This window comes from Chrysemys picta, chromosome 12 (genome assembly GCF_011386835.1).
Source record: "Chrysemys picta bellii isolate R12L10 chromosome 12, ASM1138683v2, whole genome shotgun sequence".
NCBI classification, from domain to species: domain Eukaryota; kingdom Metazoa; phylum Chordata; order Testudines; family Emydidae; genus Chrysemys; species Chrysemys picta.
Window position 1 is genome coordinate 54250669 of NC_088802.1, and position 14761 is coordinate 54265429.

The 14761-nt window shown below is 57.5% G+C and overlaps 2 protein-coding genes across 12 annotated transcripts in view; both read right to left on the reverse strand.

Annotated features, from left to right (window-relative positions):
* The window catches only part of LOC135974812 (serine/arginine repetitive matrix protein 1-like), a 244884-nt gene that overhangs the window by 150231 nt on the left and 79892 nt on the right, over positions 1 to 14761 (reverse strand). The gene's annotated exons all lie outside the window — the stretch shown is intronic.
* The window catches only part of SDK2 (sidekick cell adhesion molecule 2), a 175248-nt gene that overhangs the window by 65736 nt on the left and 94751 nt on the right, over positions 1 to 14761 (reverse strand). For 10 of the 11 annotated variants that reach the window (XM_065563709.1, XM_065563705.1, XM_065563703.1 and 7 more), the window contains one exon: positions 10673 to 10832. In XM_065563709.1, coding sequence (XP_065419781.1) covers positions 10673 to 10832 — 160 coding nt within the window. Of the gene's footprint in view, positions 1 to 10672; positions 10833 to 14761 lie in introns of those variants that run through there. The other variant, XM_042840967.2, reaches the window with a different exon arrangement.

The following is a 14761-nucleotide window of genomic DNA, read 5'->3' on the forward strand; positions in this document are numbered from 1 at the left end:
ACGAAGCTAATATGCAAGCCAAGGAGCTAATTAAATTTTCCTAGTCTCCACGCTTCTGGCAGAAGGTTTCTGGGCTCGTGGGAAGCCACGGGCAATCCTCTAGGTGGGCGCTGAGTCCTGCACCAGATGTGGAGGGGAGAAAGGATGGAAGCGGAATGAGAATGTATTTAATAGAGGGAAAGGGGCGTGTGTGTGAGTCCGTCCGCCTGTCTGTCCATATTCTAATAGATGCACGATGTAATTTCAGAAGGGAGCAGGACTCACTGCAAACCCTAATACGACAATCTCATGTGATAAATTACCAGCCCTAACCAATCTGCATGTTCAATTTCTTGCACGAGAAATAAATATCCTCAATCCGCCAGAGAAGCTCTTTCCTTCGGAGGGTTTCATTAAAGACCTCGCACGGCCTGATTTGCATGTTATGATTCCGTGTATGAAAAGAGCCCAGCCTCCGGAGAACCCGCTGGAGAGAGACACCACGGAAAAACGTCTTAGCCCCGAGCTATAGGAGTGTGTGCACACGGGGCTGGGGTAGAGCGAGTGCAGCACACGCTAGGCAAAATCTTTCCAACTTCTCGGCCTCAAACTCTCTGGAGACGCTGGGTTAAGCTGCCTTCTCCTTAAGGAAGGACGAACCCCTTCTCTGAGCTTTTCCCTGGCAGCCTCCCCTGGATTTTTCCGGGCAGGTAAAAGGGAAGGGTGGGAGCTGATCTGCAGAGACTGGTGCACAGAAGCAAGCTAACCAGCGCAGGGATCTCCTGTATCCTCACGGCGCCCTGCAGGCCGGGCGATCAGAGCCACAACGAGCTAGTGAGCCCAGCACGCTTCACGGGGGAAGCTCGCCAGCTCTGAGGCAAACCCCCTGACCCGCATCCTTCCCCCTCGCCCTTCTCGGCACCTCCACAAGTCGCTCCCCTTTGTGTGCCGGGCCCTGACTCATGGAGGGAAGAAAAGGGGAGTTGCTATGGAAACGCGATGCAAAACTGGGAGACAGGTTCTTTTCTTTAAAAAGAAAAAAAGTGAACTTATTAGTCTCAAATGCCATAACGCCTGAAAGGCAGCGCAGGACCCCTCGCTGGGCTAATGAGCCTTTGTGCCCCCGCTCCTTCTTACTCCGCTGCCGGGGGTAGGACCCCAGCACGTCTCTGGGCGACCCCTGCTCTTTTCGGTCGGTTCGAGGGCTCGGTGTATGCGGGGGGAAGGATGCCAGGGTAATTCCACCCACGATGGGCTGCCCGCGACTGCACCCGGATCTGGTGCAAGGTGGGAAACGAAAGCAACGGAGCAGAAGCCAGGCTGGGGGGCACGGTGCTCACTTTGGGAATTAGCAAGAGGGACTGGAGTCCAGGCAGAAACAGGACACCTGGGATCCTGGGCCAGCCCTGCCACTGCCTCACTCTGCGAAGCTGGGTAAAGCCGTTCCACAGAGAGCCTTGCGCCAAAGCTATTCTAGCCCGGAGGGGGGGGTGCAAGGGATAACAAGACGCCAACCCAAATCCAGCACTCCCATCTCGCAGTCCAGGCCTTTCCCACTGGGCAGGCAAGCTGGCACCTTGGACACCCCAGTTTCACAGGAGCAGGCAGCCAGCTCTGGCTTTCTGTCCTGTGTTTGCACTGCACCTAGCGCAACAGTGTCCTGGCTCGGTCCTGGGGCCAGACGGTGACACAGACAATAACCAATGTCTAGGGCAGCCATCAAATCCTAGGCTATCAGCCAACTCCAAACGCTCTGGCCTGCATCTCCACTGATCCCAGCCGGGCCTCCCGGGGCAAACGCCTGGATGGAGAGAGAGGATGGAGCGACAGAGCGACCAAGCCAGGAGTCGGCCGGTGCTTCTCTTCTCCAGCTGCACCTGGGGCTGCTACCGGGCGACAATTCCCTGAACTGCTTCCTTCCTGGACGGGAGGAGCAGGGCGCAGAGATTACCCAGCTGGCTTGGTAACCGAGCCGCCCTTGCGCCACTTTAAACAACAACCACAGATCAAACTGGGCACTAGTTCATAGCCCGGGCCATGGAACCGCTCAGAGAGTGAATACACGGCCAGCGCTCACCCCGTCCTGTCGCTGTCTGCCGGCTCCCAGGTGCTCCTCTGGGGTCTGCTGTCAACACCTCTTGTGTCTCGTCTGAAACTGGGCGCTTCGGGGCAGGGACCCTGACTGGTGTTGTATTGGGCCCAGCATAACAGGTCCCTGGGCCCAGCTCCTCAATGGAATTTGGGTGCCTAATTCCCCTTGAAACCAAGGTGCCTAAATACCTTTGGGGCCTGGGGCCTGCCCTCTTAGCGCTACCGCAATACAAATAAATAATCACGTTGTGCATTTTGAAAGCTCCTTCCACCCAGCGGCACCTATTCGCTTAACGAGTGCATTAAGCCCCACACCCTCCTACGAGAATCCCTTAGCAAGAGGGGAAACTGAGGGCACAGAGGAAGGCCAGCGACTTGCAGCACCAGGATTAGAACCCAGGAGTCCCCTGTACTAAGTATTATAACAGTAAAATCCACAATCCAATTACCTTCCTCCCAACGTACCTGAAGGGAAAACACTCTCTCCAGCGGCGGCAGAATTCATTGTTAATTGTGAAATAACTTCACTAAGGAGCACTGGTAAAGCAATTGCTCCGAGCAGAAACCCCGGCTAGTGAAGAAAACTAAAGATGATAAACAATTTTGACCCACGTAATTACTTTTTTCCACCCTGAAACCGGTATTTGCTGAAAAACGGTGAGTGATTTTCCCGTTCCGAGGGCTGCACAGCGCAGTAATTGTGCCATTAGTTGCGAGCTCTTGGCAGGGCTGGCTAAACTCGGCTCCGGAGAAAGGGGAAAGAAAGCCGCAGAATTGGGTTTCAGGTCACATTCCGGCATCGCGGCTAAGCCCCAAAGCAGCCCAGTGGGAGTGAGCGTCTGGCAGCCGTACGGTGCACGCTGCTTGACTTACAGTCCCAGGCGCCGGACGGACCCGGAGCACGTTGACTAGGCCCGGTAGAGCATATTGCTACGGGGGCTAGCTCTGCCCAGGCGGGCTGCCTGATCAGTCCCGATGCTCAAAGTGACTCCCACACAGCTACATGGCTCTGCTCGTCGCTAGGCCCCTGGCAAGCCGAGGGGGGCAGCCACCCAGGGGATGTTGGGAAGAGGTCGCCGGCCTGGCTTGGAGCTTGATTTTGTAACCTGTCATGATGTGGCGGTGGGTTGCCCCTCCATTTGCCATCCCACCTGATGCGTAGCAGAGACCCAGGCAGCTCCACATCCTTTGCCCAGCGCTGGGAGGAGCTGCCCAAGCAAACCCCGCTGCAATGACCCAGCCATGCCGGGGCCCAGGCAGTGAAGGAGAAAGTGGGTTCCCTCGGGGACGCACCCGGGGGGCCTACCTCATTCCTTTTTCACCAGGGCAGCACAGATGGACGGCGGGTGCGAGCTCTGCCCAGCCTAAACCGGCAGCAAAGAACGAAACCGCCGGAGCATCTGGGGAGCGAGTATCAGAGGGGTAGCCGTGTTAGTCTGAATCTGTAAAAAGCAACAGAGGGTCCTGTGGCACCTTTGAGACTAACAGAAGTACTGGGAGCATAAGCTTTCGTGGGTAAGAACCTCACTTCTTCAGATGCAAGCTGATGGCAGCTCCTCGGCGCCGATCCGCTCGCCGCTTGCCGCTGGAGAGGTGCCCATGGCCGCACCCCGGCGCAACCCAACCAAGAGTCAGAGAAAGGAGGGAGCCCTAGGCATAAAGGGATCTCCCAGCCCTGCTCCCGCATCCAGGCCAGCCCTGCCGTCCCCAAAAACTAGACCATTTCTAAACTCGTTAACTGCTAATTACTACCGCCCCTCTGACTGGCGCAGTGCCACCTACATCTCTATTAACTGAACAACTAATTCCAGCACTTCTGCTTCCTCACAAGCAGCCCCCAACTTCCAGACAAGAGGCCCGGACCCTCGTCTCAATGGCGTCCGTCTCCACGGAGACTCAGGCTGCACCGAACTGCGGAGGGCCGGCTGGAGAAGAGGGTTAGAGTCAGGCAGTGATTTGCTTCATTAGCCGCAGAGCAGCGCGCTGGCTTGTTTGCCTTTCCCTGCAGCACGGGTTTGTTTTCTCTCACAAGCCTCTGGCTGGAAGCTGGATCGGGGAATCTGGAGCCTTCTCAAGGGCTGGGAAATCGTCACCTTTGCACCCGTGAGACAACCGTGACCGTCACACTTATATGAAACCTTTCAGCCAATGATCTCAAAGCACTTCAGCAATATGGGCCCTGCTCCTATTTTACAGATGGAGAAACTGAGGCCCGGAGCTAGGAGGTGACTCTCCCATGGCCACCCAATGAGTCAGTGGCAGACCTGGAAATAGAACTCAGAAGTCCCGGCTCCCAGTCCTTTAATTACTAAACCGCGCTTCTTCCCAGAGCGAGGAAGCAGACCCAGGCATTTTGACTCCCAGCGCCCCACTGCTCTAACCACTAGCCCCCCACTGCCCAGCCCAGGGGCGGGAACAGAACCCAGGAGTCCGGACTCCAGGTCTCCTATGCTAATCAGGAGGCCACGCTGGCTGTAGTAAACCCGACCCACCCACTCTCGGCACCGGGACACGACAGTGGTGGATGCTGCAGGATGCATTTGGGGCGGCCTCGTCCCTGTGACCTCAGCACCTCCTTTGCAGTCTCTCCTCCCCAGGGGTCAGGAAGGATCCTCTCCCCTGGGCCCGCTGACTCACCAGCCGAAGGTGGTATTGGTGCGACTGACCACGTGCATCACAGGCAGGGGCAGCGGCATGGTCCAGCAGAAAGGGCAGAGGAGACCTGGCTTCTAACTCCAGGCTCTGTCGCTGTTAACTGAGGAGCGGGATGTCTGTGGGGAGCCGCAGAGGTACGGCTCGTTATTAGAGCGACGATCGTTTTCACTTTGCATCCGGTGCTTGTTTTCCAATGTGTCCAGGTCACCAAGGGGCAAGCCCGTTGGCTTGACGTCCTCAGCCCAGCCCTGCTCTCCTGACAGCTAAACCTGGGAATCCCAGCCACAGCCCCATAAAATCCAGAGAACGTCCCCATCACTGCAAGGACTCGCGGTCCGATGCAGCCAGGGAGAGAAAGACGGGGCTGGAATTTAATGGGTTAACTCTTGGGAGTTGGACCCTGGCAACCAGAGTGTCCTTGGAGAAGTGGCTACATCAGGAGTCCTGCCTTTCCACGCGGGACAAGTGACTGGCTGCCGTTTGGCAAAGTGGGAAGGTTTCCTTCCTCCAGCAGCTCAGAGGCACTCTCTCTCCGGTGCCCAACTGGTGCAAGCAGGCTGAGTGACTTGTCCCTTGGACAAGACCCTGGAGAAGGTCTAATCTTTACTGTTTGTCCCCCACACACTATCCTTTCCCTCCATCCCTCCCACCTTGGCATCACTTCTCTTCCCCCTCTCCCCCCCAACCACAGGCTGGGCAGAATCCCATTTTCGTTTCTGTATCATTTTGACAGATAACAGTGATGTTTATTTTTAAGCAGTTTTTTTTTTATTTTTATCAATGTACATTTTCATACTTGTGGGAAATTCTGGGGTGGGAGGGTCAGACAATGGGGGAGCCAGGCAATTATTTCATGACAGTAGACTTGAGATTCAAAAAGTGAAAGGTCTCTAACAGTGGTTTTCAGCCTGGGGTCCACGGACCCCTGGGAGTCCACAGACTATGTGTAAAGGATCCGAGAAAGGTCGTTTCCGTAGAACAGTGGTTTTCAACCTGGGGTCCACAGACTATGTCTAACATTCCCAAAGGGGTCTGCACCGCCATTCGAAAATGTTTAGGGGTCCGCAAATGAAGAAAGGTTGAAAACCGCTGCTCTATAACCCTTAAAACACAACCTGTCATCGTCCCATGTCAGAACACACAAAGGAAGTAACCTTAATTCCAACGCAAACGAGTTCTCAAGCAGCATTTTCCTTACTTTGCCTAGCTGTAAATTTCACTTCTCCTTGATGGACCTATTGGTTCCTGGTGAAACTGACGTTTCCTGACATCCCTCTCGCCTTTCCAAGCCTCCCCTAGCCACGGGACTCTTTTCCACGGGGAAAGGCCTCGATTCCCCCTCCCCATGCCACTAACAAAGACAGGACTACACCAGCTGGTTCTCAGCCCGTATCGAAATGCACCGCAGCACCTACGCTGGCCAGCGGGGCGGCGCTGCGGGCGAGGGGGCAGCAAGTGGCTCCCTGGCCCGGTTTTGCATAATGCGGCTGTTGCGGGACTTTCCAAGTGGACGGGAAGAGCCCCCTTGACATGCTGCCCTGCTCCGTAACACGTTAACCAGGAGCCTGTTTCCTGTCTTCTCCTTTAAGAGCCGCAATGGCTGGCTCCTCTCCGGGCTGATCTGTGTGCACGCCACAATCCCAGCCCCAGCACCTGTCACATGAATAAATAAACCCACCTTGGAAACGCCGCCGCAGCAGCTGCCAGATAAGCTGTCGTGTCGGCATCCACCTCGGCACTTCTCTCGCTGCCCTGTTTAATTGGCTCCCCATATTGCTCACCGCTCTGATCCCCAGCCCCCTCAGTGACCCAGAGATCCACCCCACCCCCAGCACTGCCGACTTCTCTGTCGCCTCCCGGAGGTTTCAGCATCGAAGGGGAGTTTACAGCAGCAAACCCAGCCCGATTCTAGCTCCCAGCCCTCGCACTCCATCTGGGGGTCCATGCCCCGGTCGGGACGCTCACCTGGCTCCCCCACTCCCACCGCGCCCTCAAGTCCCCATCTCCCCCGACCTGTCAGTCCCCTGAGTCGGCTGCGCTAAGCGTCCTGGTGGGTTTGCCCCAGGAGCTGCTGAAAGCTGGGAGAGCGGGGGTCTCCTGGGGCCTGAGGGTTGTCGGAAGCCTGAATGGGAGCATTTGCACCCACAGATCCCAAGCTCCCTCGAATTGGCAGCTGTATTCCTGTGACTGGTCGCAGTGTAGGAGGCTGGGGCTCTACTGGGCTCTACTGCCCTGGACAGGCCCCCCCCGCTACACACTCCACGGGGCTGCTGCGGGCATCACGGTGGTGCCTCCCTCCCAAGAGCCGGGGAGGGGGGTGTCTGTGCTTACAGCAGGGGGCAGGGAAGGCTGAGGCGTGTGACGGGCTGCGTGTGAAACACCCATGCCTCGTGCTGGTACTTCCTCACCCACCTGGCCCCAACTCCACTGGGCAGCACCCGCTTCACTCCAGCCCTCTCGCTCGCAATTTGTTCTACGCTTGTTTGCTTAATGAGTGACACCCCTCCCCCCCAGCGAGTCACTGCAAGCCAAGTCTGGAGGGTCTTACACTCGCTGTGGGAGTGTGGCTAAGGCAATGAGCCGGTGTTTGGGAGCTCTTGGTTCAATAGCCAGCTGCCTCTGTGACTGCAGGCAAGACCTTTTGCAGCTCTGTGCCTCAGTTTCCCTATCTATAACATGGGGAAAATGACACTGGCCCAGGTCCAGGGGCTTATGTAAAGACAAATTCATTAATGATGGTGCGGTGCCCAGATGCGATGGTGATTGGAGCCACGGAGCCATTGTTCGCTCAGGCAGATGCCCCGAGAGATTAGCTGGAGCACAGAGTCCAGGGATGGGCCCTGGGTGCAGTGCGACGGGGTGTGACTCCGGCCTGCCCAGAGCTCGCTGCCTGTCTGCGCACAGCAGGGAGGGGTAGTTTGACTCTCAGCTCGGCATTTTTCCTTGCAACCCCAGAATCTCAACTGGAAAAATAAACCTCAAAGCAAAAGCCCAGCCCAGCCCAGCCCAGCCACCCGGTGTAGCGAGGGTAGAGCCCAGCATTCCTGGGGCCTCTGCACCCACCTCCTCGGCTAACACACAACAAAGTTATTTCCCTTCATAGCAGGCCGTGGGCCCAGCAGCCAACAATGGGGCCCTCAAGGCGGCTGTCAGGGAGGGGATTTCACACGCGGGCCCATTGTCTGCGCTCCCAGGGTCCTGGACCACTTAGGAGTTGCTACGGCAACGAGAAGCCTTTGTATTTGATTACTTGAAATGGGGAATGGCTGGTCTAGGGCTGAATTATTGATTACAATAGAGAGGATGACACACACAGGGAGAGGCGCCCGGCTTGGTTTAAAGGCAAGCCTCGAGCGGCTGTGACTCCGGACCAGTGGCTTTTCTTTCTGATTTCTCCCACCCGCCACGTGAACTGGGAGCGAGGAATAAAGCTGACGATGGGCCCCGGGGTCGGTGGGAGGGGCTGTCGCCGCCGGGCTGGAGGGGGTGGCGTTGCCAATCACGGCGAAAGCTATCGATAATGGTCAAAGCGCGGGACAGCTAACGAACGGCGTGAAGATGGCGAGCGACGGCTAAGTACGCAGCGCTGTAATATTAGCATGCGGCACTTTTCATCTTCAAAGCGCTCCGCCCGGCGTTAATGGCTTAACAGAGCGGGGTGCACGCTGCACACAGATCTCACTGACCCAAAGCAGTCCCCCGTCCTCTGCCTCCGTTTGCTGCAGCCACCCGGGCAGGGACTGTCTTTGTGTTACACGTGGGTCCGGTGCCTGGGGAAGCCACCAGGCGGATACCCTGGCCCGCGTGCTCTCCTGACACAGGCCCCGTCCCTTTTCTCCCAGGCCTCAGCTCTGAATCTTCCAAATCAAACAGCTTGACGTAAATTCAACGGGTCAATTAGATCCTCTCCCCCCAATCCTCTTCTGCAGGAGCCGGTTCCTGGCTGGAATTACCCCACACTGGCTGTCAAAGGCCTCGCTGCTCCCTTCTCCTTCCTAGCCTGCTCCCGGCAGAATCACGCTTTGCAGCCACCTGCCTGAGCCAACTAGAAATCCGGTCCCAGCGGCTCGTGCAGGATCTACCTGCACGAGCTCCGCTTTTATGAGGACCGGGTGATCTTCAGGATCACCGGATCCTTGGCGTCCCAGTCTCAGTGGACGGCAGCTGATCAGTCCCTGGTGGGGTCAGCCTGGGACAGCCTAGCACAGTGAGGGCCCCATCCCTACCCGTGGCTTCCAGGTGCTACTGCACTATAATATTTCAATGTCCAATGGGTTTCCCCATGCCCCCCAGTCCCGCACTCGCTCCCTGGGAACGTCTCCGCCATGGGCGGTGCTGGTCCGGGGCAAAGGGAGTCCACAGCCAGACTGTTCCTGGGAAGCGGGTTTTAAACCCCCCTGGGAAAGCAGGGACCTCAGCAGCCCCGCCTCCGCCCACATGCCGCTTCGCCTGAGCACTTCCTCCCGACGCCGGCCTGTGCTTCCCCGCCCCAGCGCATTCTCCAGACACAGCAAGGCACCACACGCACGGCTCCTTCCCTCCCACCCAGATGGACCAGAACCAGGGGCCAGGCCCGAGGAACCTGCGGGGGTGGGGGGGGCACGTCATTTGCCTAAAATGTGGCCGATACCTAGGGTGACCAGACAGCAAGTGTGAAAAATCGTGACGGGGGTGGGGGGTAATAGGAGCCTATATAAGAAAAAGCCCCAAATATCGGGACTGTGCCTATAAAATCAGGACATCTGGTCACCCTACTGGTACCAGCTGCTCTCATCTCCTGCAGAGGGCCAGCCAGCTGAGACTACAAGTCCCAGCATGCAACGCTCCCCCTTAATCCCCTGTGCTGGGCCAAGATGGAGCCCTGAATGCTGGGACCTGTAGTCTCCCCAGGCCGCACTCCGCGTTCAAGGGGATGGCAGCCACAGATCGTATTGGACAGGGTGTGGCCTGCAGGCTGCACCGTGGCCACCTCGTCCCTGGTGATCCTGAGTCCCTGCCCAGTAGGGTGACCAGATGTCCCGATTTTATAGGGACAGTCCCGATTTTTGGGTCTTTTTCTTATATATGCTCCTATCTCCCTCCCCCCCCCCCCCCCCCGGTGCCAATTTTTCACACTTGCTGTCTGGTCACCCTCCTGGCCAGCCACCTCCCCAAACGCCCCTGCCACAGTGTTCATGGGGCAGCCCGCAGGGCAGCAGGTGGGCAGACTGCCCCCAACGGGCACACGCCTGAGACTAGACCGTAGTGTCTGGGAGAAGGGGGTGAATCCAGGAATGAACTGGCAATTTCCACAGGTCTCTTGGACACCCATGGCCAGCGCAGGGCAGTTGCCTGCACCCCAGGAAAACCACCGCCAGCACCTGCCCCCCTCGCTGTCCAGTTGGACCTTTAGCAAGGGACAGAAGCGTGGAGAGCAAAGGGGGACAGACGTCTCCTGCCACTCTTCCCTTTTTCCTCAGCCCTGGTCCCTTAGCCGCTCTCCAGTGCCGTGGATGTGGGAGCCGGTGCATCCCGGGACATCCCGATGGCCCTGCCCGCTCCTCGATTGCTGAGCAGGCTACGGGGACGTAGGGGTAGCGACACTGTTAGCAATTTCCTGCCCTCGGGTGGATTGGGCCCAGGGAGGCCGGGAGAGGGAAACGTCATTTCATCTTGGCTCCGAGCCTGTCCCTGCGTCCCACCTCCCCAGCAAGCCACCCCCGCTGCGCACCCAGACCCCGGGGGAACTCGTCCGCTCTACAGGACGCTTGTGTGCCCTCACCTGGGATCCCCCAGCACCTGGGACGCCCCGGCCGGCTCCCCTCGTCCTACCCCACAACAGCCTGAGCAGAAGAAACAGTCGAGACGCGCAAAGCTCCCCTGCCCCTTTGCTGCGGCTGTCTGGACGTGAAAGGTCCCGGCAGTTCCCCGCCACAGCAGGGCAAGGCGGGCGCAGGGGCTCGCTCACCTGTATTCCAGAGAGAACTTGGTCAGCTCCTTGTTGTTGTGAAGCCACTTGAACTCCAGTGGCCAGCTGCCCTCGGCCATGCAGGTCAGGACCAAGCGGTTCCCTTCCAGGTGGACCTGGCTCCGGACCGGCTCCGTTTTGAAATATGGCGAAACGTCATCTAGAAAGAGAGGCAAAGGGGGCAAAATTAAACCCACTGGATCTCCAGAGCATCCCATGTGGCCCCCATCCCCTCCACCCCCCCACGGCACCCACGGCATTGCAGCCGCCACACACCAGGCTGAATGGCAAGTGGCCGGAGCGGGACTCCCTCAGCCCTCCCAGGAGTCACCCGCCTCCCAAGACCAGCCTCAGCCCCATCAGGTGGGCACACGCCAGCCCAGCTGCCTCCCTGAGCTGCTGGCACATGCCTCAGTTGACTCTAGCAGAGCCGCCCTGCAGGGAGGTGGGGGCGGCACCGCCGGGCATTGGGCCCTGGGCTGGCTTGAGACTGAAGCCTCCTCTTTGCTCGTTCAGCCTGACGGTCAGAGCCCTGTTGTCCCAGGCAGGGCGGGAGGGCGCAAGGATTACACAGGGGGGACTGAGGTGAAGAGCCTTGCCCGGGGCACACCCGCACTCAGTGGCAGAGAGGAAGTTGATCCCTCTCCCAGGGCTGCCAATCACAGGGGCAGCACTTCACCAGCGACCCCCTGCGCCATCCCGGGCCCCACCACACACCTTGGCTAGTCTCAGTCCTGCTTTACAGCTGGGGAAACCAAGGGCAGGTGGCACGGGTCAGGGTCAGGGACAGAGCTGGGACGAGAACCCAGGAGTCCTGTTCAAACCATCAGAGCAGTCTCCCTCCCTCAACGGGGTTAAATCCCAGGAACCTGGACTCTCAATCCCACGCCCTAACCCGCCTCCCAGCCCCCTGCTCTAACCTCCCTCGTCACCAGGCTAACAAGCCCAGCTCACTGTTGCCAGAACAGGGGGTAGCTCGTTATGCCGGGGCTGGGAGGGAGGCAGGACCGGGAGAGGCGGGGGTTGGGTTTTCACAGAGAAAACCCCCTCAAGAGAGCTGCTGGGGGTCTACCCCAATGTCACTCCACTGGCTGACAGTGCCGCGGTCTGGCTGGGCTGGTGGCTGAGAGACGGAGCCAATTCTCTCCTCTGCATACGCAGGATGGAGCTGTCAGGATCCTACCAACAAAAGCCAGCGCAACCCCCCGAGACCCGCCTGGGCTGGGCCTCAGTGAGGCAATTTCAGCCCCAGCCTCGCTCTCTGGAAGCACCCACCTCGCCAACCTGACCCCTCCTCCTCAGCAGGGTAGCGGCCCTGGCACACGGCTGGGTGGGGGAGGAGGTGTGAAAAGGGACCGGAGGGTAGGGGGATGGAGGAGGAAAACAGAAGCGAGAGAAGAGAGGAGTGAGGGGACTTTGAAGGGTTTGTTCTTTCCAGCCACCTGGTGCTTAAAAGAGCCCTGCCAAGGCTGAGATGAGACCTGGGGACGTCTTTGCCCCGGGGAAGATTTCTTCTGTGCTGACAGTGGCGACTTCCATGCTGCGGCCGGGGAGATAACGATGCTTTGGTGCCAGGGGATCTCAAAGCCCTTTGCAAACCTCTCCCCCACCCCGCCAGGCAGGGCAGGAGCTGTACCCCTGCTTCCCAGCACAGGGGAACCCGCTAGGACATCACCCACAGTCACACAACGGGGGAGATGGAACCCAGGCGTCCCAGGCTCCCAGACCCAGCTCAGGCTGTTAAACCAAGCGCTCTATCCTAGGCAAAGTGGGGGGGCACACGGCAATAGACAGTGTCCTGTGAACATCTCGCTGGCCACTAGCCATCACCCAGACACCATTTCCCCTCGGATTCGGCACCTCGCCTTCCACTGGCCACCAACCAGACACCACTACCCCTCGCATTCGGCACTTCCCCACCCTCTGGCTGTCTGCCGGACACCACCACCCCTCACATTCGGCACCTCCTCTCCCATTGGCCTTCACCCATGTGACACTGGCAGACCAGGCACCAGCTCATGCCAAGGCCCTCACGTCTCAACTGGACACTGACAGATCTGGAGCTGGAATCCGCCGGGCCCACTGGCGGGTTAATATTGATCGAACCGGTATTAGAATGCGAAGGAAGCGTTCGGTGTTCGGACGTTGTCGAACGCTTGTGAGCGGCTGCCTGAATTAATCTCCCTGGCAGTGTCTGTGCTCCGTACTGCGGGGCAATGTGCGAGCAGGCGTAGCGTGAGTCTCTGCGACCGGCTGCACGACTCTGCAGGGGAGGGACATTCATAGGAAGAGGCGCTGCTCTTCCAGGGAAATTGTTCTGCCCCTCCCAAAAGAGGAGCCCCATCAATACCAGATGGGCGCTGGGTCCAGACAAGTGGAAACTCCCCACGTCTGGATTGGGGAGTCGCCAACGAAAGGACCAAAGACTCTATCATTGCTCTCCTCCCTGGGAAGATGGGTGTTGCCAGTGGACTCCTCCCAGCAGCTGAGTTTGCTGCTCAGAGCACATGGCAGGAGGGGTGAAAACCCCAGACCAAAGGAACCAAGGATCTTTGTGCTGCTCGGACTCGGGGGTGCGGGGGAAAAGGCAGGTGTTTCTAGGCATAGCTGGGGTAGCCCTAAAGGACAAATCAAGTTGCTTCTCCGGCAGGGCTCTGGTGTCTCCTGGAACACAGGACACAGTGAGGGCCTTTAGAGCAGTGGTTCTCAACCAGGGTTACGCATACCCCTGGGGGTACACAGCAGCCTTCCCGGGCGTGCAACAACTCACCTAGAGATTTGCCTCGTTTGACAACAGGCTCCATAAAACGCACTAGCAAAGTCAGCACAAACTAAAATTTCATCCAATGACTTCTTGATCTTGCTCTATAGATTGTACGGTGCAATGGAAGGACAGTATTTCTATTCCACTGGCTTCATTTTATAATTCTATGGTGAAAAGGAGGAAGGAAGTGATGTGTCAGTAACAGTGGCTGGGACACTTCTGTGTTTTTATGTCTGATTTTCTAAGCAAGTCGTTTTGAAGTGAGGTGAAACTTGGGGGTCGGCAAGACAAATCAGACTCCTGAAAGGGGGACAGTCGTCTGGAAAGGTTGAGAGCTGAGGCTCCACAGGGCTCCCACTCAAGTCCTAGCCCATCTCCAGCAGGACGCCCTGTGGAAGTGGCTTTACTGACACAAGCCAATTCATGCTCCCATTAGCCCTGCCTGAGCCGACACAGATAGACGAGTGTGAGCTGGGTGCTCTTCCTCTGTGCAGCAGTGAAACCACCGGCCATCCTGATCCAACACCACTAAGGACGTCCTGCTTTCAACACACAAACCGCGCCAATTTGATCTGGGAATAGTGGAAAAAATCTTGGGACACCAAGGAAGTCACAGTTGTCATTCCACTGCCGGTGGAACATCCTGGCATGAGTGGGGACAGAATTCGGATCTTGCTACCTGAGCTAAAGGAGAATCTCCATTAGTGATTACCAGTACAGGTCCTATGAAACACAGCTGAGCACTTCTGATCCATCCACTAGAGGTCTCACAGACCCAGCTAGATTCATTACAAGATGAACCCCCCGCAGTCACTCTTTAAACCAGGGGTGGCTGACACAGGTCTACATTAATCTGGTTACCCCGAGAGGCCACCTCAGTAATCACACCGCTCAGAAACCTCCCTCCAAGCCCTTTTTGCAGCCATATCGACAAGAGCTTAGTCCATCTAGGGCTTATTTAAGCTGCTTTGTTTCCTTTATTCCCCGCTCCCTTTGCAGCGGCTCAGACGGCGCTGGACTTTTCACACCGGGGGCTGGGGAGTTGCAGGCTGAGTGAGAGAAGAAGAAACAGTCGCTCCTCTCTGGTTTGCTTTGCTAAGGAACCTCTAAATTGAAACACACAGCTCCATTTTCGGTTTAACAAATGGAAGCCCTTGTACTTCAAAGGCACATTCATATTCCCCAGCAGCCTTCAAGTGTGCTTTGAATTGCAGTTTTATTTTATTTATTTATTTACGGGGGGAGAAAATAAACCCCGGCGCACCAAACCCGCTGCCCTTAGTTCCTGTCAGCAGCAGTTTGTTTGAAGACAATAGCGGCCCTGG